The sequence below is a fragment of the Schistocerca nitens genome, chromosome 11 (genome assembly GCF_023898315.1).
Source record: "Schistocerca nitens isolate TAMUIC-IGC-003100 chromosome 11, iqSchNite1.1, whole genome shotgun sequence".
Taxonomy (NCBI): Eukaryota; Metazoa; Arthropoda; class Insecta; order Orthoptera; family Acrididae; genus Schistocerca; species Schistocerca nitens.
Genome location: NC_064624.1, coordinates 160,170,628 through 160,196,022, shown reverse-complemented (window position 1 = coordinate 160,196,022; position 25,395 = coordinate 160,170,628). Strand labels below are relative to the sequence as shown.

The 25,395-nt window shown below is 42.7% G+C and overlaps 1 protein-coding gene across 2 annotated transcripts in view; it reads left to right on the top strand.

The window, feature by feature from the left end:
- The first annotated feature begins 4,645 nt into the window (after positions 1-4,645).
- Positions 4,646-25,395, top strand: part of LOC126213318 (uncharacterized) — a 37,132-nt gene continuing 16,382 nt past the window's right edge. The window contains exons 1-3 of one of the 2 annotated variants that reach the window (XR_007541139.1): positions 4,646-5,101; positions 21,246-21,762; positions 23,574-23,783. Coding sequence is in view for 1 of the 2 variants with exons in the window: in XM_049941004.1 (XP_049796961.1) it covers positions 4,745-5,101; positions 21,246-21,719 (831 nt within the window). In the remaining variant the exon portion in view is untranslated. The remainder of the gene's footprint in view (positions 5,102-21,245; positions 21,763-23,573; positions 23,784-25,395) is intronic. The other variant, XM_049941004.1, reaches the window with a different exon arrangement.

Sequence of the window (25,395 nt, the reverse complement as noted above, 5' to 3'; positions counted from 1 at the left end):
GTCTACAAGAAAGATGATGTGTATACTGCCCCTGTTGACTTGGATTTAGAACTGTTTGTAAGAATTCTTGCAGCAGACACACAAATATGCAGCACACCATGCATTTTCCAGTGAACACAGGACTTTCTGCAACATCGACACCAACTCTGTGCTGATATTAATGGTGCTTATTCATTTATGAGCATTTTATTTGCAGTCACACATAGTAATCTCTCACATATTCAGTACTCCAGCAAAATGTTTTTCTGACAGATGGTTGCTTCACAAAATTTATTTATTTTTGTCTTTGTCATCATCCTTGTCAGTTTGTGAACTGAATTTTTGAACACCATGTATAAAAAAGTATGTTTTCTGAGGGCATGACAGCTGGCCCACCATGGCCGTGTTGAAGGAACCATTCTTGCATTTGCTTGAACTGGTTTTGCAAAACCTAAACCATGATGGCTTGACAGAGTACACCTGCACTCCCTCTTTCAGTCAGTCTCTACTGTGCAAAGTTCTCTCAGTCATACACAGCTTACAACAAAAAATCTTATAGCACTGCACTGGACCACTGTAAACTCTGTGCAGTGCGGGGTAGCCGAGCGGTCTAGGCGCCTTGCCATGGTTCGCGCAGCTCCCCCCCGTCAGAGGTTCGAGTCCTCCCTCGGGCATAGGTCTGGGTGTTGTCCTTAGCATAACTTAGATTAAGTAGTGTGTAAGCTTACGGACCGATGTCCTCAGCAGTTTGGTCTCACAAGATCTTACCACAAATTTACACTCTGTGAATACCTGCACGTGACTCTGGGACCACGAATGTATGAGGTGTGATTGGAGCATTTTAAGAATGGATCTGCTACAGCTTACTGGTTTGGTGGGCAGGTACATGGAGGGTGGGGAGTGATGCATTGCCTTCTCCTTGAATGCCCTCTGACAGGAAACTGGTTTTCCTTTATTCAGTTCATAGTGGCAGCTGGTTGAGTGCGGGTCTGTTGGGACTTGTTGCTGGATTCTGTCTGTGTGAAAATGGACGTTTGTGTAAAATTTTGTTTTAAAACCGGGATATAAGCTTCTGAGACTTACAAACTATTAAAAACAGCTTTCGGAGATAACTGTATGAGCCAGTCAAATTATTTTGTCTGGTTCAACATATTTAAAAATGACCGCAAATCATTTGAAGATGAACCACGGTCTGGCCATCCTTCCACCTCAAAAACGAATGAAAATGATGTGAAAGTTCGCGACTTAGTGCACTGTTATCGTAGACTTACAATTAGTGAGATGGCTGATGAACTTACTTTAAGTTTCTATGCAGTTCCATCAATTTTGACTGAAGATCTGAACATGCATCGAGTGTCCACAAAATTCATTCCAAAAGTGTTGTCAAGTGACCAGAGACATTACCGACTTGAAGTGTGCCAAGTGACCAGAGCCATTACCAACTTGAAGTGTGACGAGAACTGATTAATTGGACTAAAAATGAGCCAGATTTGTTAAATAGGGAAATTACAGTGACGAATCATGGGTATATGGATATGATCCTGGAACCAAAGTGCAGTCTTCGCAGTGGAAGACTCCAGATTCACAATGACCGAAAAGCATGGCAAAGTCGGTCAAAGGTGAAGACAATGTTGCTGATTTTTTTCGATTCTGCCAGTATTGTGCATCACGAATTTATGCCTGGAGGACAGACAATTAACCAGGAATACTAAAAATGTGTCCATGAACATTTGCGCGAAAAGATGCGGAAGAAAAGGCCTACATTCTGGAAAGACAGGAGTTGGGTGCTATACCATGACAACGCTCCGGCTCATTGTGCCTTCTCCATCCTTGAATTTTTGACCAAATTCGAAATTCCTGTGCTTCCACAACCACCATATTCCCCTGATTTGGTCCGTATGAACTTCCAACTGTTTCCTAAACTGAAATTTTCACTGAAAGGGAAGCGATTTGACTCGATTGAAGACATCCAGGCAAATGCGGAGAGCGTCCTTAACACACTTCAGGAAAAAAAAAGGTCAGAAGGGGACTATTTTGAAGGAGATGCTTCCCAGTAGCATGTAAGTACCACCAATGTACAATTACAAGCTCATTCTTAAACCTCTCCAATCACACCTCGTATATGCCTCTGTAACTTCACTTCAGTCTGTTTGCATAACTAAGTCAGAAATTATGTTGATGAGTGAAATGTTGAGTTCAGGAGAATAAGAGAATACTACCATATACTATACCTCTTGGTACATGATTTTATTGTTAAAGCATTGTAGTGTGAGAAGGTGTTGTAGTTATTCACTTTCATTATTAAATACTGTTGCATATCCTGTAAGTAATCTTTAACTGTGTAGTATGCATTGCTTATGAATTAAGTTTTATCTGTCTTTTTGAACAGATGATTTTACTTAATCTTTCTCATCCCCTTGGCCATTTTATTACACAATTTTATTCGCTGGTAGGAAATACTGTTCTGATTTTTGTTTGTTTTTCCTTGCTAAATGCAAGTCTAAACTGGTTCTTGATTCATGATTATGTACATTAGGGGCAGCCAAATAACTTACTGTTTTGAATTTTGTTTGTTTTCCCTTGGTAAATGCAAGTCCAAACTGGTTCTTGATTCATGATTATTTATATTAGGGACAGCCAAATGAATACAAAACAGATGGGATAAAGTAAGTAAACTGTTTATTTTCAAAGCAATCGCCATAACTGTTAATACATTTATGACACTGTAAGACAAAACGGTCACTTTGGTGAGACTGGTTCAAATGGCTCTGAGCACTATGGGACATAACATCCGAGGTCATCAGTCCCCTAGAACTACTTAAACGTAACTAACCTAAGGGCATCACACACATCCATGCCCAAGGCAGGATTCAAGCCTGCGACCGTAGCGGTTGCGCGGTTCCAGACTGAAGCGCCTAGAACCACTCGGCCACTCCAGCCGGTGGTGAGACTGGGATGCATTTAGCAGACTTCTTACTAGTCACTGCTTATGAAATACTTTTCCAACAGCCCGCATCTCGTGGTCGTGCGGTAGCGTTCTCGCTTCCCACGCCCGGGTTTGATTCCCGGCGGGGTCAGGGATTTTCTCTGCCTCATGATGGCTGGGTGTTGTGTGCTGTCCTTAGGTTAGTTAGGTTTAAGTAGTTCTAAGTTCTAGGGGACTGATGACCATAGATGTTAAGTCCCATAGTGCTCAGAGCCATTTGAACTATTTGAACTTTTCCAACCAGCAAACAGAAGCGTTTTCCACTGCTGTGATATATACACATCCTTCCAGGGCAGATATAATTAGTTCACAGGCCTCAATAAAACTTTTGTTAACTGTTCCAGCTATTATAGCACTGAACTTCAAGCATTTGGATGCCCTGCTTGTCACCAAATATCTCATTGCTAATCCTAGTAGCTCGTCGACAGCGATTGTCTCTTTCATTAACGCATTTTCCATCTCTGTATCATGTCGTATCAATATTAATTTTCCGAAAACGGTTCCGTGATTCTGATTTCTGCCACTACATTAACAGGCAGCGAGTCGCTCATTTTACAACCCTTCTCGGGCCCTTTTTCTCCTTTTCATTGTTTTCTATCGTTCTTTGCCAGCTACAGCTAAAGGCCATTGTGATCATTGCTGAAAATACACTTCCAGGACTAGCAATCCATTACCAATGGCCGTGTTAGATGCAAATCCAGCAGGGTCGTTGGTGCTTTGGTGGTGGCGGTGTGTGGCGCAGATTGGGGAAGGCCTCCGACAGAATTCGGTCAATTCGGCAAGAAAGCATTGGTGCGGGTTCACCAGCGGCTGGTGATGGCGGTGCCGATGCCAGAACACCAATATTCTCTTGGAGCACACCTACAAACAAAACATGAACGTCTCAAAGTAGCAACAAGACTGTATTTTTGTAGAATGATGAATAAATTACTGCTCGCGTATCTGTCCCTGAACAATCGGAGTCGTTCACCAAGAGCTTTGGTTCGAAAATAGCGGTTCCACGCGTAGATATGAGGAATCAACATCAATAGCCAGATTGTATATATATACTTAGTTTCAGTCTCCGGCAAGTCGTCCATGATGATATCACACAATCGCCAGTGAATAGTAACTGCGGGGCAACCTTTAGTTTAGTTGTTAGACATCTAACCTTGTAAAATCACGTTGCCAACTGACATCCGATAACATAAACAAAGTTGTTGAAGGCCCAAGGCTCGTTTCAACATACTTAATATTTAACAATCTGGTATTGTCAATAAATATTGAAAGTGTGCAGCCCCATTAAATCATTTGGCAATGTACATTAAACTGATAATATCTAATAATTAAAATACAATTTTGGTATTCCTAAGTGATAAAATGTACAATATACGAGAGTTAATATTGTTTGCGACCGAAACGAACGGCGAGACATTTAGAAGCAAACAAAATATATCTTATAAATAATACGTGAAACACAACTGTCATTTTTAATTTGTTGCAGGTACAAAATCAAACATGGAAGTTCTTTGAATCTTCACACGTATTTCCACGAGCAGTGGTAAACTGGCGCCAGTAGTTTGGCGCTAGTTTATGATGCTATGGCAAATCCTAAATTTAATTAGGAATAGAAATTCGTAATTTGGAAAAAATTAAATATATTAAAAGCTTTTGACGCCAGTTCATTATAATCCTTCGTCTGCCGCTAGGCGTCTCTGCCTGTACAAACAAGATCAGTGAGCTTCCTTGCGTTAGTAAGTTTTTGTTTGTGGTCGTTACAAGTTAATTTGCGCAGAAAATATGACTAGAAAGTGGCCGTCGTACCTTGTCATTCATTTCTTAGAGTTATATGAGCAACGACCCTGTCTGTGGGATCACAAAAGTCCTTTGTACAAAAATAGGAATTTGAGAGAAGAAGCGTTACAAGAAATAGTTGAGGCTATGAGTGAATATGTACGCAATTTTGATGTTAACATGGCGAAAGCAAAAATACGCAGTCTCCGGAATGCGTACATGTTGGAACTCCACAAGGTTTGGCGTTCAAACAGAAACGCAGAGTCTCCTGACGATATTTATACCCCGACAGTGCCTTGGTTTCCTATTGCTGACCGCTTCCTGAAGTACGTCGTTGAAACAAGAGAACCAAGAAGTCCTCAGGTAAGCAATAATTACATTCAGTAATCATATATGTGGTGCGATAATATCAGTGATACAATTTAGATGTTTAACTTCTTGGCAAACCATTGACAATACCTGTTGATTGTGGGACGATTGTTCAGTACTTTGTGTTATAAAGGATGCACTCTATTATTGAGCAACCGCTAATCGACAGCTGAAAGAATAGGCTAAATATGTCCGAAACGAGAAGTGTTTATGCCGTCGCCGTACTATGCGTTATAGCATAATAGACGTTAGCTGCTGTGACATAACAAAAGCAGTTTTGAATAATTAAATGTCTTCTAGGAAATAATAATTAGTAAAAGAAAACTGATTTCTACTTGACATCACTGAACGACTAATAAAATCATAACGGATGAGTTAACGTATCGTAGGGAAAAGTTATGAACGTGACGGGTACAAATCCTTTGCGAAGTTATTTATGTGTTTTGTTTGTCAGAGACCACAGCTATGAAATGTGTAAGGGTATAGAATTACGCTCTACCGATTTTTCGCCATTAAAGTGCATAAAAAGAAAGATCCGTAGAAAGTGACAATCCGATTGGGAGTCACGCGTTGCCACCGAATGTGAATACGAAGTACTTATAGTTGCGGTGACTTACTGATCCATAGCTTAGCGCTAGATGGTAGCTCGTTTGTGGATTGGCGAAATGCAAGAATGTAATGACGCGAGAATGTCTGTTGTTGTTATCCCGCGTTTTTTTTTTTACGCATGTTAGATTCGAATACTTTGTGCAGTCGCCATTTTTGAAGACATGGTCACAGCTGATGAGTGGTATCGGTAGATTCAGTATTTCTGGTAGGTTTACAGTATCCCATTTTAACATTACTTTGCTTGCGTTGTGTGTTTATTTCTCGTATAATTTCCGAAGTGACTGTATTTATAAGCTTGTGGACTAATTAAGGGTACCATAGCTACATTACTACAATTTAAACCGGTATCCAAGTGTTTATCACATGTCAGTAATGATCAGCCTTGTATAGTGAAATGTTCATTAGTAACTGAAAGTTAATTCGTCTTGGACCTTTAAAACGTTATTAACATGCAATACACCATTAGAAATATTTATTCTGTTACTTTTTGTCATTTATACGGTAATAGCCTTTTCACTGGTATCTAAGTACTCTCTTGTGATGTGTTCTTTTGTTAGCAAGATTAATTTAGAGATGGGCAGTGCAAATTCATGTAATACACTAGTTTGGGAGTTGGGTTTTGCCTGACTGTGCATTCAACAAATCTTTTTATTGCCCATACCTGTTTGCTCACATGTGTGCCAGTATGTTACATATTTCATTCAGTTCTGGAAAATAAGTGTTTCTTACACAGTAATTGCTTAAAAAGTAGGTTTAAAAACATTTTAAGTATTGGTATATTGTGATCATTACTTCTGTGTCTAGGTTGTTTCGTAGGACCTTCTCTAAACAGTCATTTAACTTGTCATTTGAACAATGTGTTTTTGTGAATTTTCTTGGTGAGTTAGCAAATCACTTTAGGTATATCTCTGACCATTATGTTGTTGCATGAAAATTATTTTCTTGTAGAGTGACTGGTTTTCCTGTTGATGTTAATCATTCTGCTGGTTGGTGTGGTGCCTCATTTAGACTTAATTTTTTCAAGTGCTCCTAGGCTGTCTTCTTGAATTTTCTTTTTCGCGTAGTTCCTGTGATGTGCCAGGGAGTGTGTGCCATTGCAAATTGTAATATAATCATTTATGATATCTTCCCTATCCTCTTGCCCTCTTTAAAAGGAAGTTTGCGTGAGTGGTGAGGTTTTGGCGTAGGTTATGGTTGGAATGTTTCCGGCTGTGAAGTGTCAGAATGCATTGTTTTAAAATTTGTGTTTGCCTGCAATGTGTATACTGCCTGGCAAGAGTCGGTAGAGGATACGCCTGATCCCTATAATTTTTCAGGATATGTGACCTGTGTTCTTAGTTTCTTTCGCAGTGACATTGTCTGTTCGCTGTTCTGTTTAAATCCCCTGTTTCTTTAACGTGTAGTGTACTTTTTGGAGTAGTGTAGTGTACTTTTTGGAGTATAGTTATTGCAAGTATGTGCCACTTTGTTGCACGTGTAGATTTATATTTCACTGTGTGTTGTTTTTAAGACTTTATTGGACAGTAATTGTTTGTGGAGACTGTGATGTTGATTCTGTGGTGGGATATAGTGTTGTTGGTGCCCAGCTTGGGAATCTTTCCAACCATAAAATGTTGCTTTAAAATCAATAACCAGTGGTTTTTCTGAGCATGATGGTCAAAAGGTAACCACGAAAGATACTGGCTAGGTAGGTGCAGATGTAGAAAATTTCTTTTCTGAATCATAAAGTGAACTTTTTAAAGCAGGCTGGATAGAAAAATTCAATTTTTTTTCTTGAAACATAATCCAATAGCACTTTGAGACTTGTTTCACTTGAAAACTTAAAATGGTAAACGTAACACAATCAAGGATAAAAGGCGAATAACTCCTGGAATCAGACTATCTTGTGCTAAGAAGAGTGCCTTACCTGATTTGAAGGACTTGCTGAAATCATGAGTTGAAACTCTGTCATCAGCAATACTATAAAAAATCCTTCAGTCTATTGTTAAAAGTAAAATGCTTATGCTGTACTCAGAAAATAACACACTCCAATCATATGGCAAGAACTATTTGGACAGCTGTTAAACAAAAGTAATGACCCAAATTAGGCCTAAACTGAGCACTCTGAAATTTTTACAATTTCATGTTTTTGGTTTTGAGATTAGATGATTATCAGGAGAAAGAAAACTGGCGTTCTACGGATCGGAGCGTGGAATGTCAGATCCCTTAATCGGGCAGGTAGGTTAGAAAATTTAAAAAGGGAAATGGATAGGTTAAAGTTAGATATAGTGGGAATTAGTGAAGTTCGGTGGCAGGAGGAACAAGACTTTTGGTCAGGTGAATACAGGGTTATAAATACAAAATCAAATAAGGGTAATGCAGGAGTAGGTTTAATAATGAATAAAAAAATAGGAGTCTGGGTTAGCTACTACAAACAGCATAGTGAACGCATTATTGTGGCCAAGATAGACACGAAGCCCACGCCCACTACAATAGTAAAAGTTTATATGCCAACTAGCTCTGCAGATGATGAAGAAATAGATGAAATGTATGAAGAGATAAAATAAATTATTCAGGTAGTGAAGGGAGACGAAAATTTAATACTCATGGGTGACTGGAATTCGTCAGTAGGAAAAGGGAGAGAAGGAAACATCGTAGGTGAATATGGATTGGGGGGAAGAAATGAAAGAGGAAGCCGCCTTGTAGAATTTTGCACAGAGCATAACTTAATCATAGCTAATACTTGGTTCAAGAATCATAAAAGAAGGTTGTATACCTGGAAGAATCCTGGAGATACTAAAAGGTATCAGATAGATTATATAATGGTAAGACAGAGATTTAGGAACCAGGTTTTAAATTGTAAGACTTTTCCAGGGGCAGATGTGGATTCTGACCACAATCTATTGGTTATGAACTGCAGATTGAAACTGAAGAAACTGCAAAAAGGTGGGAATTTAAGGAGATGGGACCTGGATAAACTGAAAGAACCAGAGGTTGTAGAGAGTTTCAGGGAGAGCATAAGGGAACAATTGACAGGAATGGGGGAAAGAAATACAGTAGAAGAAGAATGGGTAGCTCTGAGGTATGAAGTAGTGAAGGCAGCAGAGGATCAAGTAGGTAAAAAGACAAGGGCTTATAGAAATCCTTGGGTAACAGAAGAAATATTGAATTTAATTGATGAAAGGAGAAAATATAAAAATGCAGTAAATGAAGCAGGCAAAAAGGAATACAAATGTCTCAAAAATGAGATCGACAGGAAGTGCAAAATGGCTAAGCAGGGATGGCTAGAGGACAAATGTAAGGATGTAGAGGCTTATCTCACTAGGGGTTAGATAGATACTGCCTACAGGAAAATTAAAGAGACCTTTGGAGAGAAGAAAACCACTTGTATGAATATCAAGAGCTCAGATGGCAACCCAGTTCTAAGCAAAGAAGGGAAGGCAGAAAGGTGGAAGGAGTATATAGAGGGTTTATACAAGGGCAATGTACTTGAGGACAATATTATGGAAATGGAAGAGAATGTAGATGAAGACGAAATGGGAGATACGATACTGGGTGAAGAGTTTGACAGAGCACTGAAAGACCTGAGTCGAAACAAGGCCCTGGGAGTAGACAACATTCCATTAGAACTACCGATGGCCTTGGGAGAGCCAGTCATGACAAAACTCTACCATCTGGTGAGCAAGATGTATGAGACAGGCGAAATACCATCAGACTTCAAGAAGAATATAGTAATTCCAATCCCAAAGAAAGCAGGTGTTGACAGATGTGAAAATTAGTTTCAAATACTAACATGAATTCTTTACAGACGAATGGAAAAACTGGTAGAAGCGGACCTCGGGGAAGATCAGTTTGGATTCCGTAGAAATGTTGGAACACGTGAGGCAATACTAACCTTACGACTTATCTTAGAAGAAAGATTAAGAAAAGGCAAACCTACGTTTCTAGCATTTGTAGACTTAGAGAAAGCTTTTGACAATGTTAACTGGAATACTCTCTTTCAAATTCTGAAGGTGGCAGGGGTAAAATACAGGGAGCAAAAGGCTATTTACAATTTGTACAGAAACCAGATGGCAGTTTCAAGAGTTGAGGGGCATGAAAGGGAAGCAGTGGTTGGGAAAGGAATGAGACAGGGTTGTAGCCTCTCCCCGATGTTATTCAATCTGTATATTGAGCAAGCAGTAAAGGAAACAAAAGAAAATTCGGAGTAGGTATTAAAATTCACGGAGAAGAAGTAAAAACTTTGAGGTTCGCCGATGACATTGTAATTCTTTCAGAGACAGCAAAGGACTTGGAAGAGCAGTTGAACGGAATGGACAGTGTCTTGAAAGGAGGATATAAGATGAACCTCAACAAAAGCAAAACGAGGATAATGGAATGTAGTCAAATTAAATCGGGTGATGCTGAGGGAATTAGATTAGGAAATGAGACACTTAAAGTAGTAAAGGAGTTTCGCTATTTAGGGAGTAAAATAACTGATGATGGTCGAAGTAGAGAGGATATAAAATGTAGACTGGCAATGGCAAGGAAATAGTTTCTGAAGAAGAAAAATTTGTTAACATAGAGTATAGATTTAAGTGTCAGGAAGTCGTTTCTGAAAGTATTTGTATGGAGTGTAGCCATGTATGGAAGTGAAACATGGACGATAACTAGTTTGGACAAGAAGATAATAGAAGCTTTTGAAATGTGGTGCTACAGAAGAATGCTGAAGATAAGGTGGGTAGATCACGTAACTAATGAGGAGGTGTTGAATAGGATTGGGGAGAAGAGAAGTTTGTGGCACAACTTGACTAGAAGAAGGGATCGGTTGGTAGGACATGTTTTGAGGCATCAAGGAATCACAAATTTAGCATTGGAGGGCAGTGTGGAGGGTAAAAATCATAGAGGGAGACCAAGAGATGAATACACTAAGCAGATTCAGAAGGATGTAGGTTGCAGTAAGTACTGGGAGATGAAGAAGCTTGCACAGGATAGAGTAGCATGGAGAGCTGCATCAAACCAGTCTCAGGACTGAAGACCACAACAACAACAACAACGATTATCGGTTACACTGTATCCGGTAGTTCAGATTTACTTGTGTCCCACACACCACATGCATCACCAGTGGGCATTACTTTCAAAAATACTACCCCTAAAGAGATCAGAATTGATAAGGTCACTAAAAAGTAGTAATTGGCTTGATACAATGGTGTGTCTACCAGAATATTAAAATCTTGTCACCTTCATAACATTGCCATTGAGCTCTCTATGTAATCAGTTAATGATTCTGCTTCTGGTCTTTCGAAAAATTGTTGAGAATGTGACATGTGATAGAATACTGACTTATTTAACTGAACAGAAGCTTTTAACTTTTCTGTTTGAATTTTGTAAAGGATCTTTAACGCGGAAAGCAAACGGAAATTTCACAAATGAACTTCTCACGGTGTTAATTGTATTTTTCCACCATTCTAGATCCTTAGATTGCCTTGATCACAAAATACTCAAGTGTTAAGGCATTAATGCCATCCTTCTTGGTTTGGATAGAATAAAATCTTTATTTTCCCACATCTCATATACGATAATTTGATCATACATGACATTAAAGTATGGCCATCTTCTGTTTTTAAAAAACTAACTCAAGTTTGCATCTGTGGTTTTGGAGAAGGGTCATGCAGAGAACTGCTGATAACAATTACTAAGATTGATCATCTTAAGAGTGAAGCTTTTCTGTCCATGTTTGCTGTACCAACAGATTTGGTTTTGAAAGGGATCTGCGTTGAGCAAAACACAGTTTTGTCTTTTCCTATATTTTCCATACATATGCTTCTTGTATACACACAAATTTGAGTTTTTAAGACAGTATTTACAAATTTGAAAAAAGTTTTGTATATTTACCTCATTACCACATGCTTTCTTGTCTCTTATGTTAAGTTAGAACCATAATGTTTATGTTATACAACCAGTCTTTTAACTGCTGGCTATTTTTAATGCTATAGAACATGTTAAACTGTGAGATATTATTTTGTGGGTTACTCACAAACGAGGGTGAATGAATGGCTGTGGGCTGTGATTCCTTGTATGTTGGCCTACATCACTGTGTGGATTGTTTCAAAAAAGTCGATCCCACTTCTGGGGACCTCTCCTAACTAGTAGCAGATCACCTGACAGCTGAAGAAGTGAATACAAAATGCAGACTGTAATATGAAATGGTGGTCAAAAGTATGTATGGAACATACGTGTATCTATGAAATAGTTAATTCCAGGAATACTATTAGCTACAGAGTGGTAAGTTTTCTCTGAATGAATTTCTAAAAATATTTGTGCAGTGAGTAACCTTGTAGGCAAGTAAAACGTGGACAGTGGACTGTGAGGGCAAGAAGAGGACAAGAGCTTTTGAAATACGGTTCTGCAGGAGAATACTGAGGATTGGGCATGTAGACTGAGTAACTGTTGAGGAAATACCAAATGATATTGGGGTGGGGGTGGGGAAGAGTTTGTGGTACAGCTCGACTGAAAGAAGGGATAAATTAATGAGACACATTCTGAGATGTCAAGGAATTGTCGGTTTGGTAATGGAGGGTAGTGTGGGTGTTAGAAAATGCAGGAGGAGACCAGCAGGTTGAAGTATGTTTAGGCTGCAGTAGTTGTGGAGAGATGAAAGCATTTGTATTGGGTAGAGAAGTATACAGGGCTGCATCAAAGTAGCCTTGTGGCTGGTAAGAGCAGCAGTAGGTTATGAGGTGTGTGGGGGGGGAGGGGGGGGGTGATGCGTGCATTTAAGCAATGTAAGATCAAATTTTGACAGGGAACAATAGAATGTAAAAGCTTTAGTAATTTGTACGGTGGTAGCTGCCTAAATGCTTCAGAAGTAACACAATACCCTTCCATTGTCTGATTAGCGCCCCCCCCCCCCCCACACACACCTGTACTACAGTGCTGGCTCACATTCACTACTGTGGGTGCATAAAGTTGTGTGAAATGATCATATGGCATTATTGGCCAGGAGGCCCCATTTGGGGAAGTTTGGCCGCTGTATTGCAAGTCCTTTTTTAGTTGACGTCACTTCGGCGACTTGCGAGTCAATGATGATGAAGAACACACAACACCCAGTCATTACGAGTCAGAGAAAATCCCTGACCCCGCCGGGAATCGAACTTGGGACCCTGTGCGCAGGAAGCAAGAGTTAGGTATTGATGTTCACACAGTGAAATTCTTTATCGTTACCAGTTCTGAAGATAAACTTTATTAACGCGAGAGTCATGATCAGAGTTAAGTTTTTACTGCTTTGAAAATTACTTTCACTCTGCTTACTGATTATGCAATGTTCGCAACAGTTGTGTGCTCCAATTGATTTTGTTTCACATTCCACTAACATTTAGCTTTTAAACAATATTTTTATTTTATATTGTGAAAATGTAACTTTTAGGTCTAATTTTTAGACTCCCAGCAGCCTTTCTTGTCTCTTATCACAGGTTAAAGGTCTAAATTCTTACTTTTCAAGCATTAAAGTTATACTTCAAATTGAGATTTTTTATCATCAGTTTGGGGGGGAAAGAAGTTTTAAGGGGAGTGTCTGGACTCCCCACTCCCATATTCTCTTGTCTCCATTACTGATATCTTCTTTTTCAAACTTTGCATCTCTGCATTAGAAAAAGGGGGGAGGGGGGGGGTAGAGTTTGTCACCAAATTGACTAGGATGTTATTACAGCAACAGCACTGGCTTGTACAATAAAATAAGATGTCTGCTTATAACATTCTCATCGTATCAGGCAATCTGTCGCAGCATAAGTCCTGGAGACAGTTACTGTAAAATTCCAATTTTTGAAAAGTTAAAATTAAAAATCATCTTGCATTATGTTGTTATAAACACATTTATTGTACCTTAAAAACAAAATTAAAGTATTATTACACAGGCAAACAACACTTAAAATACAATAGGAACAGCTACATGCTCACTGCTCAAAACTCAAAACCAGACTGACTGACTATGCCAACATGGCAGTCAGTATTTATATTTTCTTAACAATCCCGAACAATCATCAGCATTCAGTCAGTATTTATATTTTCTTAACAATCCCGAACAATCATCAGCATTGTTTAAAATTATTATTTCATTAGTTAACAATTAACTCGTACAAAAAATAAAAATACGTATATAAATGTGTGTCTGCTCAGAACAGTAAGTACACTAAGATATTAGTACATGTCTGTTATTTCTTTTGAGAATAAACTCTTACATAAGAAATTACAATAATACATTTATATTTTTCATTAATTACTAGAGACTTCCTTCACGGGAATTATTCCCTTCATTTACAGAGCTTCTACACTTTGAACTGAAATAGATTAAACAGTCATTTTCTCAGTTATAAGTTTTTTTTTTTAATAAGAGTTACATATTTTGTTTACGTGTGCAATCCTGAATTAGACTGGGAAATGTTCATTTTAAATATGCCTCGATGGGCTGTTAAGTTTCATGCTGTCGCTTCTTCTGTTCTTTGTCATTCCTGAGTTGGTAATAACATTATTAATTTATCTTTGTTAATAGCAGTGGAGCTCTGTGGATGTGGATTGAATTACAGCAGCTAGCCCCCTTCATTTACTGCTTTATTTATGCCACAGTGTGGTTTGGGCTTTCACCCATCTTGTATACACTTGCATGCTTGTCAGTATAATTTTGTATCAGCTGTGTTTTGAACAGTGCAGGTCCTGTCTGCCCTGTAATTTGTGTTTGTTTTCTTGCTAAGGCAGAACAATGAGCCACAAATTGTGGAATGAAGGAGAGTTGTTGTGTGCCAAGTGCAGTTGATAAAAACATTATACTGATGAACTTTAAAATGTGTTATAATAAATGAATGTGGGGTGCAAGCACAAAATGTCTTTGTGTAAATGAAGCTGCACGAAAAGTGGGTGGCTGCCGTATTTCTTCAGAAAGATATATTACACATGGTGAACATTAATAAAACTGACAAACTACGGGGACGGATTCCTGACTGGAAACGGAGAAAATAAGGTCCTTTGAACACGAGTCAAGAGATGCGTCGCCACCACGTAGGTGGTGCTGAGAATGAAAGTTCTGTCCATGTGTCATGTGTTACTTATGTTTTCCAAATGTTCCTTGTGTTTTGCACACTGTCTGGTGCAGTGTACTGTAAGCAGCAGACTGGTCCAGTATTTATGTCTGGAACAAGCCAAGGTGGTGCTTGTGTACACCCAAGCAGGTGGAAATGGTTGAGAGGCAGCATGGCTATACCAAAACAAGTACCATCACAGATACCTACCACATCACTTAACATTTTGAGCGCTTTTTGTGGGATCATGGGTCCTCTGACAGATGAATGTGCAGGGAGGTGGTGGAATGAGTGTACACCAGATTTGGTGGACCAGGTTCTGCAGAAAATTGAGACGAATCCTAGTAAAAGTTCTAGGCAAGTGGCTGGCCAACATAGTGTAAACTAAAGTTAATGTGTCCTGCATGTCAACCACTATCATCCCTATCAACTGCAATCACATGGAGCCCCCTTTGAACATTGACATGGATGCAATACAGCTCTGTACTGTTTTCTGGGCAGACTTGTTGCTCTTGCATGCACACCGTCCATTTCTGGATACATGCCCACATAACCTATTTTCCTCCATTTCCAGTTCAGGAATCCCTCCCTGCAGTTTGTCGATTTTATTAGTGATCAACCTGTATAAAGGTGTCATGTCTCCTCATTCAGCTTCTTTCTCCAGCACTCCAGTCCTAATCCATTTTCTTCCTAGTTCTTAATTGCAGTTTTCGTTCCACTTGATCTGTCTTTACCTCTCCCTCAATAGTTCTATCATCTCTGGACCAAACCTGGTTCAGTGCTTACCACTGGTTCATCTTTGACCTAGTGTGACACCTGTCTTTCATGTTCCTCTCCCATTGTCCTCACCACAGGTGGAATCTCCTTTCTTCCCTCAGGAAGGAAGACAAAAGTTCTTAGTTTTATGAAGTTTTTATTTTTTATATTTAGTTTTTATTGGCAGAATTTGGAAAATAGCCTCGTGAAGCTTAGTAGTGGCCAACCGTTCTCTCCTCAGCTAATATATTTACCAGTTTTCCCTGGGCTGAAAGTATTTCCTCATATGTGGAGGGTTATTCATAAATACCTTCAGGGTCTCATAAGATTGAGGTGAAAATATTAGACGTACAGAAAAATCACACAAATTGGTGGATAGAGCATTTCTCTAATTTTAGATTTGTAATAGATGCTTTGGTGTAGTTTGTGCAGACTAGTAGGGGCCAGTTGTGTCTGAATATGCCATATAATGTAGTGATGCATGCATTTTGCATCCTCAAATTTGCTAATTGAGGCACAGTTTTGACTGCTCACCAACAGTTTTGTACCAAGTATTATGTAAAAGCTTCAAGACGTGAAACAATACATGGATAGCGTAAGGGCCAGTCAAATAAGAAATGAACACCTGCCACAATGGGACTGTGGTATGGTTCCATTCAAAATTAATCACCATATGCATTAAGACATTGATCCCAGTGGGAGATGAGAGGATCAATTTCGTGGAGCAGTCGGGTGAAAATCGCATTAAGGATCTAGTCCGTGTGGAGGATGTTGCAGTGTTTCTCAACCAAATTTCTGAAGCGTAGCCTTCATTCCCTCGGCAGTATGGGGATGGGTGTCATTATGTAACAGAGTGGTTCCTTTAGACAGCATTCCTGGACATTTTGGCTTAATGGCCTGTCACAGTTTCTGCAAGGTGTCTTCACAGCGCTGTGTGTCGTTTGTGGTTCCACACTCGAGGAACTCGACAAGCAGAGGCCCCTTGCAGTCAGAGGTTATCCTGACCTTGCTGGAACTTGGGTGAACAGCTTTGGATTTCTTTTGTGGAGAAATTGTGTTTGCCATTGTGCTGCTAGAATGCTTTCTGACAGTCACCATGTTGCATGATAGTGCTCTTTCCCACACTTTCAATAGGACAAAGGCTATGCATTAGCGATTTGGCTGGGAAATGCTGCAACAGCCTTCATAAAGCCCAGTTACCTCACCATTTGATTTTCACATATTTGGCGCCCTGAAGAAAGATACGCAACAATGTTGGTTTCAATTGGACAAGGAAGTGTAAGGGTGGGTGGTGCGATTGTGCATCCATCAGCAGCTGACCATCTTTTACAAAACAGGAATTGATTGTCATGTCTCCCAGTGGGGTAACTGTCTTGCTGCGTGTGATGATTACTTTCGAATGGACCCATTACATGGTCCCTTTGTTGCAGGTGTTCGCTTTTCATTTGACTGCCCCACATAAACACACCCTATGAAACTGGCTTCTTATGTGGTCCGAAGAAAAAAGCTGGCTGAGACCGTCACCAGAGAAGGTGGAGTGTGTGCGCGAACAAAGAGTTGCAGATACCGCAGTTAACTAGTTGGCAACTGGGTCTGCATGTAAAACCATACTGGCTGCAGTTGTTCCATGCACTGACTACTTTGGATAGTGATGTATTGTGAGCTTCATCCTGAATCGCAATGACTTACAGTGGCTGCTGGAGGAATATGCTTTTTCACAAAAGTTGGTTTTGAACGTTTAAGCCAAATTTCATGTGTCTGGAAATGTGAATCATCATAATGTGAGTATTTGGGAAACAGAACATTTATACTGGTTTGTGGGAAATGTCACAGTTAACATCTTTGTACCACATCCTATTTCTCAAGCTTATGGGTCACCCGCATCCTATTTCCCAAGCTCATGGGCCACTTTTCTTTGCTGAGAAAAATGACTAGTTCAGAGAACTTGGACATGCTGCAGCTGTGGGGTATGCTACAATTACAGGAAGACAGTGTGGCTCCATTTTGCAACAAGATGGTGCTCCACCAAACTTCCTTGTAGACATTCATGATTGACACAATGCAGAACAGCCACAATGTTGGATTTGACTTGATTCTCCTGCAGTGCCCCCCCCCCCCCCCCCACCATGCGATTCCTTCATACGGGTTATATGGAAGGTCACACATTGCTGCTTCCACTGCTATTTAATTTGAAACTGTTGCAAGGAAGGATAATTAATGAGGATGCTGACTTGTTGGCATGTGTATGGCAAGAGTCTGTCATACTGACATTGGCCACATTACAGTGTTCCCTTCGAAATGGTGGACACCTATCGCTTCTTGGTCTAGTCTTTGATGCCCGGTTGATGTGACTCCCTCATCTTCAATAGCTGAAGAGGACGTGCTAGTTACATCTCAATGTTCTTAGATGTTTGTGCAATACCACCTGGGGTGCAGACTGCTCTGTTCTACTGTGATTGTACAAAGCTCTGGTCCAGTCTCGTTTTAGACTACGGGAGTCCTGTCTGTGGTTCTGCGTCGCCTTTGACATTGCAGATACTAGACCCCATCCACCATTGTGGGGTAACGACTTGCGACTGGTGCCTTCTGGACTAGCCCCGAGATAGCCTTCTTGCAGAGGTGGGGATTCCAGCACTGTGAGTTTTGCGCCAACAACAGCTGATATCTTATGTGCTCCGCATTCACTGCACCCCAAAGTACCCTAACTATGGTCTCCTTTATCCAGATACACAGATCGACCTCCCATGGTGGCGACCATGATATGGGCTTACCATGGCTGCCTGCATCGAGTTGCTCTTTTCTGAGCTGCTGCACTTCCCTTTACCGCCTCTTTTGTGAGCTCAGGCACGTACCCCTCCACCCCTCCTTGGTTAGTTCCTCGGCCTCGAATTCGGATGGATCTCCGCCGAGGTCCGAAAGATTCCATCCCCCCCGGTGGTGTTCCGTTCCTTTTTCCGCCAAATTTTATGGGAGTTTCGGGATGCTGTTGTTTTTTACACTGATGGCTCTAAATCTGCTGATCATGTTGGGTATGCCTTCACGTCCTCTGTTGGAACGGAAAGTCATCTGCTGCCGCCTACATGTGGGGTGTTTACTGCGGAATTGATGGCAATTTCCCAGGCCCTTACCTTTATTAAACAATCCCAACACGACCGCGTTTTGTTATGTACGGACTCGATGAGTGGCCTTCTTGCTATTGACCGGTGTTTTTCGCGCCATCCCTTGGTCTCTGCCATCCATGACCATCTCGCTGATATTCACCGTGCTGCTTGTTCCATTGACTTCCTTTGGGTCCCTGGCCATGTGGGTATCCCGGGTAATCAGCTCGCTGATCGTTTGGCTGGGGGAGCAGTTACTTACCCCCCGTTTTCTGTAACCCCTCCTGCAGCGGATTTACGGCTTCACATCAAATCCCACTTCACACAGTCATGGGCCAATTCTTGGGAGGCTACTCCCCTGTCTAATAAACTTCGTGCAATTAAGGTGACACCAGGCCCATGGCGTTCTTCCTTTCGCCTCTCCCGAAAGGACTCGACCACACTGTGTCGTCTCCGCATTGGCCATACCAGGCTGACCCATGGTTTTCTTTTGCGTGATGAGCCACCCCCGCTATGTGGTTGTGGAGCCTTCCAGTCAGTGGCCCACATTTTGGTTGAATGCCCCCTTCTTTTGGCTCTGCGCGCTAAGTACAGACTCCCACACACTTTACCTTTGATGTTGGCTGACAATTCCCGGATGGTCTCTCTGGTTCTCGGTTTCCTCCAGGAGAGTGGTTTTTATTCTCAGTTTTAAGGTTTTTAATCTCTCTCTGGTGTTGGGGCAGGGCGGTGAGTGTTTGGGTGTCTCCCACTGTAGGCAGTGTTCAGAGATTCCCGATTCACCTCCCTGACCGGAATCCTCTTTTCTTCCCCTTTTACTCTGTTTTTACCCCCCCCCCCCCTTTTTTTTAAAAGAGGCTTGGTTAGTGTTTCTATTCCCATACGTACTTTCTGCTTTATAGCAGTTGTACCTTTTAAGTCACAGGTGGTCTTGCCTATGCTGCTTCAGCATAGTGTTGGGTTCGTTCTCTTGCCGACTTCCCTCTGTTTTTTTTCCTACCAATGCAACGTGACTGCCCTTTTCCGTTTTTCCCTTTTTCCGTTTTATTGTTCTGACTTTTCTGAGATGTCCCATTAGCAGAATGGAGTATATTTGAAACAAGGGACTGATGACCTTGCTGTTTGGTCCCTTAAACCTCAACCAACCAACCAACGTACCCCTCCGTGGTGCGTTTCTCGGCCATAGCTCTGTCTTGATCTCTCCATCAATTCAAATGATTCTGTCCCTCGGGAGCCCCTTCACCGCCAATTCTACTATCTCCTCAGTGCATTCCAGGTTTCAGAAGTGATTTATACTGATGTCTTCCTGGTTGCTGGTCACACTGGTTATGCTTACACCTATGCGAGACACGCAGAACTTCATTCCTTGTCAGATGGCTGTTGTGTTTTTTCTGCAGAATTGGTAGCCATCTTGCACGCTCTGGACCATGTCTGCTTCTGCTCAGGACTGTCCTTCACTATCTATAGTGACTACTTGAGCAGTTTGCAAGCTATCTGCCAGTGCTTCCCTCGCCACCCGTTGGTCATAACTATCGAGGACTCTCTTTCTCTCCTTGATCAATGTGGGTGCTCAGTGGTTTTCATTTGGACCCCAGGCCGTGTTGGGATCTGTGGCAATGAACTTGCTGATCGACTGGCTAAATTGGCTGCTTACTAATAGACCATTTCTTGCTATTGGCATTCCAGAAATAGACCTTCGCTCGGCATTACGTCGTCAGGTTTTGGGACTTTGGAATGCAGAATGACAGTCTCTTTCTTTGCTGATCAAGCTCAGGGCGATAGAGGATTCTAAAACTATGTGGCGGTCCTCCTTACGGGCCTGTCATAAGGCCTCTGTCGTCCTTTGCTGGCACCACATCGGCCATACTTGGCTGACTTACGGTTATCTCCTCCGTCGTGAGGACCCCCTCTCTGTCGTGGATCAGTGTTGACTGTGGCTCACCTCTTACTGGACTGCCCTGCGACGGACTTTTAGCTTTCCTGACTGGCTATCCCTGGTGTTAGCTGACAATGCCTTAGCGGCTGATCTAGTTTTATGATTTCTTCGTGGTGGTGGTGGTGGTGGTGGTGGTGGTGGTGGGGGGGGGGGGTTATCGCTTTATTTAAGGGTGGGACCTCCAACTTTATCAGTGGGTGGCAGAGATGGCAGGCAGTCTTGCTCCCCCCTTTGCCCCTGGACTGGCCTTGACTGGGCTTGGTGGTTCACCCCCGTCCTCAGCCAACTCCGTTCTTTATGGGGTCTGTTTTATCTTGAGTGTCTATCTTATCTACCTGTGCTTCTTCCTTCATGCCCCTGTCATTAGTAACTTTCTTTCCCTCCTCTCCTCTTCTGCTTTCTTCCTTCTCTGTCAATAATTTGCAATTTTATTCCATTGTAGTTCCCTCTTACAGTGTTAGATTTTATCGGTTTAGTTACTCAAAGGTCAGCGAGACTGAGGACCGTGTAGTTTGGCCCCTTCTCCAGTCCAACCAACCAAAGTGTTCCCATACTGAGCACCAGTAATGTGAGCGATAAAGTAGGATAAATGATCTGTTCACTGGTACATTTCTGTATGTCTCGAGTTTCTGTGCCATTTGCCATCTGAAACCGTGTCAGTACTTACATTGCCTGTGCAACATATTTAACTGTGTGCTGGCTATTTCCAGGAGTTGGGAGACGGTGAGGGGAAGCCGATGCCACAGGAGGGCTCGACGCTGGACGCGTCGTTCTTTGCGGAGGCGGCCCTGGGCAGCAGCAGTGTGCGGTCGCCTGCCGTCCCGAATGGCGCGTCACGGGAGGACCCGCTGGAGGCAGCGCGCAAGCGCAAGATCTCACTGCAGCGCGAGGAGCTCCCCAAGAAATTAAAGCTGGTCAACATCTCGGACACAGTGAGCAAGGCGGTGAGCTCACTGCATCGCGCGGTGGACGCGATGCAGCAGGTGGCGGCGCGGGGCGGAGGCGCGTCGGCGCCGTGTGACGAGTCGGAGGCGTTTGGCCGGGTGGTGGCGGCGCACCTGCGTGCACTGCCGGTGGCCACGGCACTGGATTGCCAGGCCGACATCCTCAACTATCTGTTAGAGCAGCGGCGCAGTGCCCTGCCGGGGGCGGCAGGGGCGGCCGCTCCCGCGTCGTCGACGTGAGACGGCTGTGGTGCCTGTGTCTAGGCTGGTGCAGGAGTACCAGGTGAGCAAAGGACAATCAAACAGGTGAAGCAGAGTTAGCGGAAATGGTATTGATAATTGAGTGACAAATGTGAACAGTTGTACTGGTCGTGAATAATTCATATAGCTCTACATCAACGTCGACAGTGATACTCAGCAGTCCACCTTAGTTATTTGCTTTCCTGTTCCACTCATAAATAGAATGAGCCCTAATTTCTGGTATCTTATCTTCATGGTCCTTACATCTAATGTAAGGCAATAGAGTTGTTCTGTATTCAACTTCAAATTTTGGGTCTGTAAATTTTCTCAGTAGTGGTCCTTGAAAAGACAGTGACCTTCTGTCCAGGGATCCCCATTGGAGTTCCTGAAGCAAACACTCAAACAGTACTCAAGAATAAAAGAATAGTTCGGACTAGCATCCTATATGCAGTCCCCATTACAGATAATCCACACTGTTCCTAGAATTCTCCCAATAATAGGAAGTCGACCACTCACCTTCACTACCACAATCCTCACAAGCTCATTCCATTTCATATCGCTTTTCAATGTTACATCCAGATATTCAAATGATGGACTGTCGAGCAGCTCACTGCTAATGCTGTATCTGAACATTATGGGTTTGTTTTCCCTACTCATCCACATTAACTTAAGATTTCTACATTTAGTTCTAGCTGCCATTCATCACACCAAGTAGAAATTTTGTCAGTCATCTTGTATTCAGTCAATCAACTTCGACACCTGTACATTTGAAACAGCATTGGCAAGCAAACGAAGATTCATGTCCACCAAATCATTTATGTATACAGAGAATAATAGTGGTCTTATCGCAATTTTCTGAGGCGCTCCTGAAGATACCCCCATCTCTGATGAACACTCGCCATCGAGGACTTTATACTGGGTTCTGTTACTTAAGAAGTCTTCAGTTCAATCCACTCGCATATCTGTGAACCTGTTCCGTATGCTTGTGCGTTCTTTAACAGCTTGCAGTGGGGCACCATTTCAAACGACTGGTTCATTGGTCCTTTAGTTCCATGGCTGAGGATTATATTATTTTAAAAAGTATAGCATCCAGTCACTCTTTTATGAACGATGGTTGAATGAAAAGTAATGCCTCCGCCTTCGTTAAGTGGGTTTGGAAGGGAATATATTAATAAATCAAACACAGAAATAATCCTTAGAATGTGATCTTTAATTACGAATATTCACTTTTCCACATAATCACCAGCCAATTGGTTACATTTCTGCCAACAATGAAAAAGTTTTCTGCAGCCGTCACGGAAGAAGTAGACACTGTTTCTGCAACCACAGTCTCAGACCTCTCTCAACGTCTCCATCAGAAGCATAATGACGTCCTCGCAGATCGTCTTTCATTATCGGGAACAGATGGAAGTCAGACGGTGCTAAATCTGGACTGTATGGAGGATGCCATACGGTGATGAGATTCAGTCTGTGAAGTTCTGCTGTGGTGGCACGTGAAGTGTGTGGTTTGGCATGGTCATGCTGCAGGAAAACATTTCCCTTTCCCTTTCGGACCCTTGTTAGTCGTCGTCTCAGAGTTTGCAGCCTTTTGATGCAACACTCTGAATTCATTGTTGTTCCACGATCAAGGAAATAAACGTGGATAACACCATGTGCGTCCCAGAACACTGTGGCCACGATTTTTCCACCTGAGGCCTGCGTCTTGAATATCTTTTTCTGGGGCGAGTCTTTGTGTCATAATGGCGTGTCCGCTTTTCGTCTCCTGTCACATTGAATGGCGAAAGGTGTCACCTTCATTCTCGTAATGCGAATGGAGTTCCTGGGAAATCTAAAGTCTGTGCGCTTTCATTTCAGGAGTCAGGATGCGGGGTACCCATCGTGCACAGATCTTCAGATAGCCAAGCAAAGCAATAATGTGACCAACATGTTCTTTTGAAACGCCGATTGTGCTTGCAATTTCTCTCTGATAATACGATGACCGTCCTGAATCAATCTGTCAACATTTTGCTCGCAAAACTCAGTGGTTGCTGTCACAGGATGTCCAACTGTTTGTTTGTCGTGCAGGTAAGATGTTCCCACCTTAACATCTTTAAACTAGCTCACCCAACGACGCACAGTACTCACATCAACACAATCTCCTTTGGGGTGACACCTTCTGCTGTCAAGAATTCAATGACTGCACGTTGCTTCAATCGCTTTGACCGACCGTCTGCGCAGGGTTCCGTACTTTACACTGTAACAACACAACCGTTCAATGCTAAGGCTTCCTGCCAACGAGAGTTGTAGTGAAGAGGCTTCAGAACAAGCCAGTACCTGCCGTGTACCAATGCTGCCAACTGTTGAAGAGTTACAAAGACAGAGGCACTACGTTTCAGTATTTGTATTCTTGCCAATATATACTTTGCACTTTGACCCATCATCAGTTGGCATAATACATATTTCAGTCTTCAGTTAGTATATCATTAAAGCATCAACAGCAATACAGATGGCAGCTGTAGTGTCCAAACTGTTGTTGCTGTTTTAGCTATATACACTCCTGGAAATGGAAAAAAGAACACATTGACACCGGTGTGTCAGACCCACCATACTTGCTCCGGACACTGCGAGAGGGCTGTACAAGCAATGATCACACGCACGGCACAGCGGACACACCAGCAACCGCGGTGTTGGCCGTCGAATGGCGCTAGCTGCGCAGCATTTGTGCACCGCCGCCGTCAGTGTCAGCCAGTTTGCCGTGGCATACGGAGCTCCATCGCAGTCTTTAACACTGGTAGCATGCCGCGACAGCGTGGACGTGAACCGTATGTGCAGTTGACGGACTTTGAGCGAGGGCGTATAGTGGGCATGCGGGAGGCCGGGTGGACGTACCGCCGAATTGCTCAACACGTGGGGCGTGAGGTCTCCACAGTACATCGATGTTGTCGCTAGTGGTCGGCGGAAGGTGCACGTGCCCGTCGACCTGGGACCGGACCGCAGCGACGCACGGATGCACGCCAAGACCGTAGGATCCTACGCAGTGCCGTAGGGGACCGCACCGCCACTTCGCAGCAAATTAGGGACACTGTTGCTCCTGGGGTATCGGCGAGGACCATTCGCAACCGTCTCCGTGAAGCTGGGCTACTGTCCCGCACACCGTTAGGCCGCCTTCCGCTCACGCCCCAACATCGTGCAGCCCGCCTCCAGTGGTGTCGCGACAGGCGTGAATGGAGGGACGAATGGAGACGTGTCGTCTTCAGCGATGAGAGTCGCTTCTGCCTCGGTGCCAATGATGGTCGTATGCGTGTTTGGCGCCGTGCAGGTGAGCGCCACAATCAGGACTGCATACGACCGAGGCACACAGGGCCAACACCCGGCATCACGGTGTGGGGAGCGATCTCCTACACTGGCCATACACCACTGGTGATCGTCGAGGGGACACTGAATAGTGCACGGTACATCCAAACCGTCATCGAACCCATCGTTCTACCATTCCTAGACCGGCAAGGGAACTTGCTGTTCCAACAGGACAATGCACGTCCGCATGTATCCCGTGCCACCCAACGTGCTCTAGAAGGTGTAAGTCAACTACCCTGGCCAGCAAGATCTCCGGATCTGTCCCCCATTGAGCATGTTTGGGACTGGATGAAGCGTCGTCTCACGCGGTCTGCACGTCCGGCACGAACGCTGGTCCAACTGA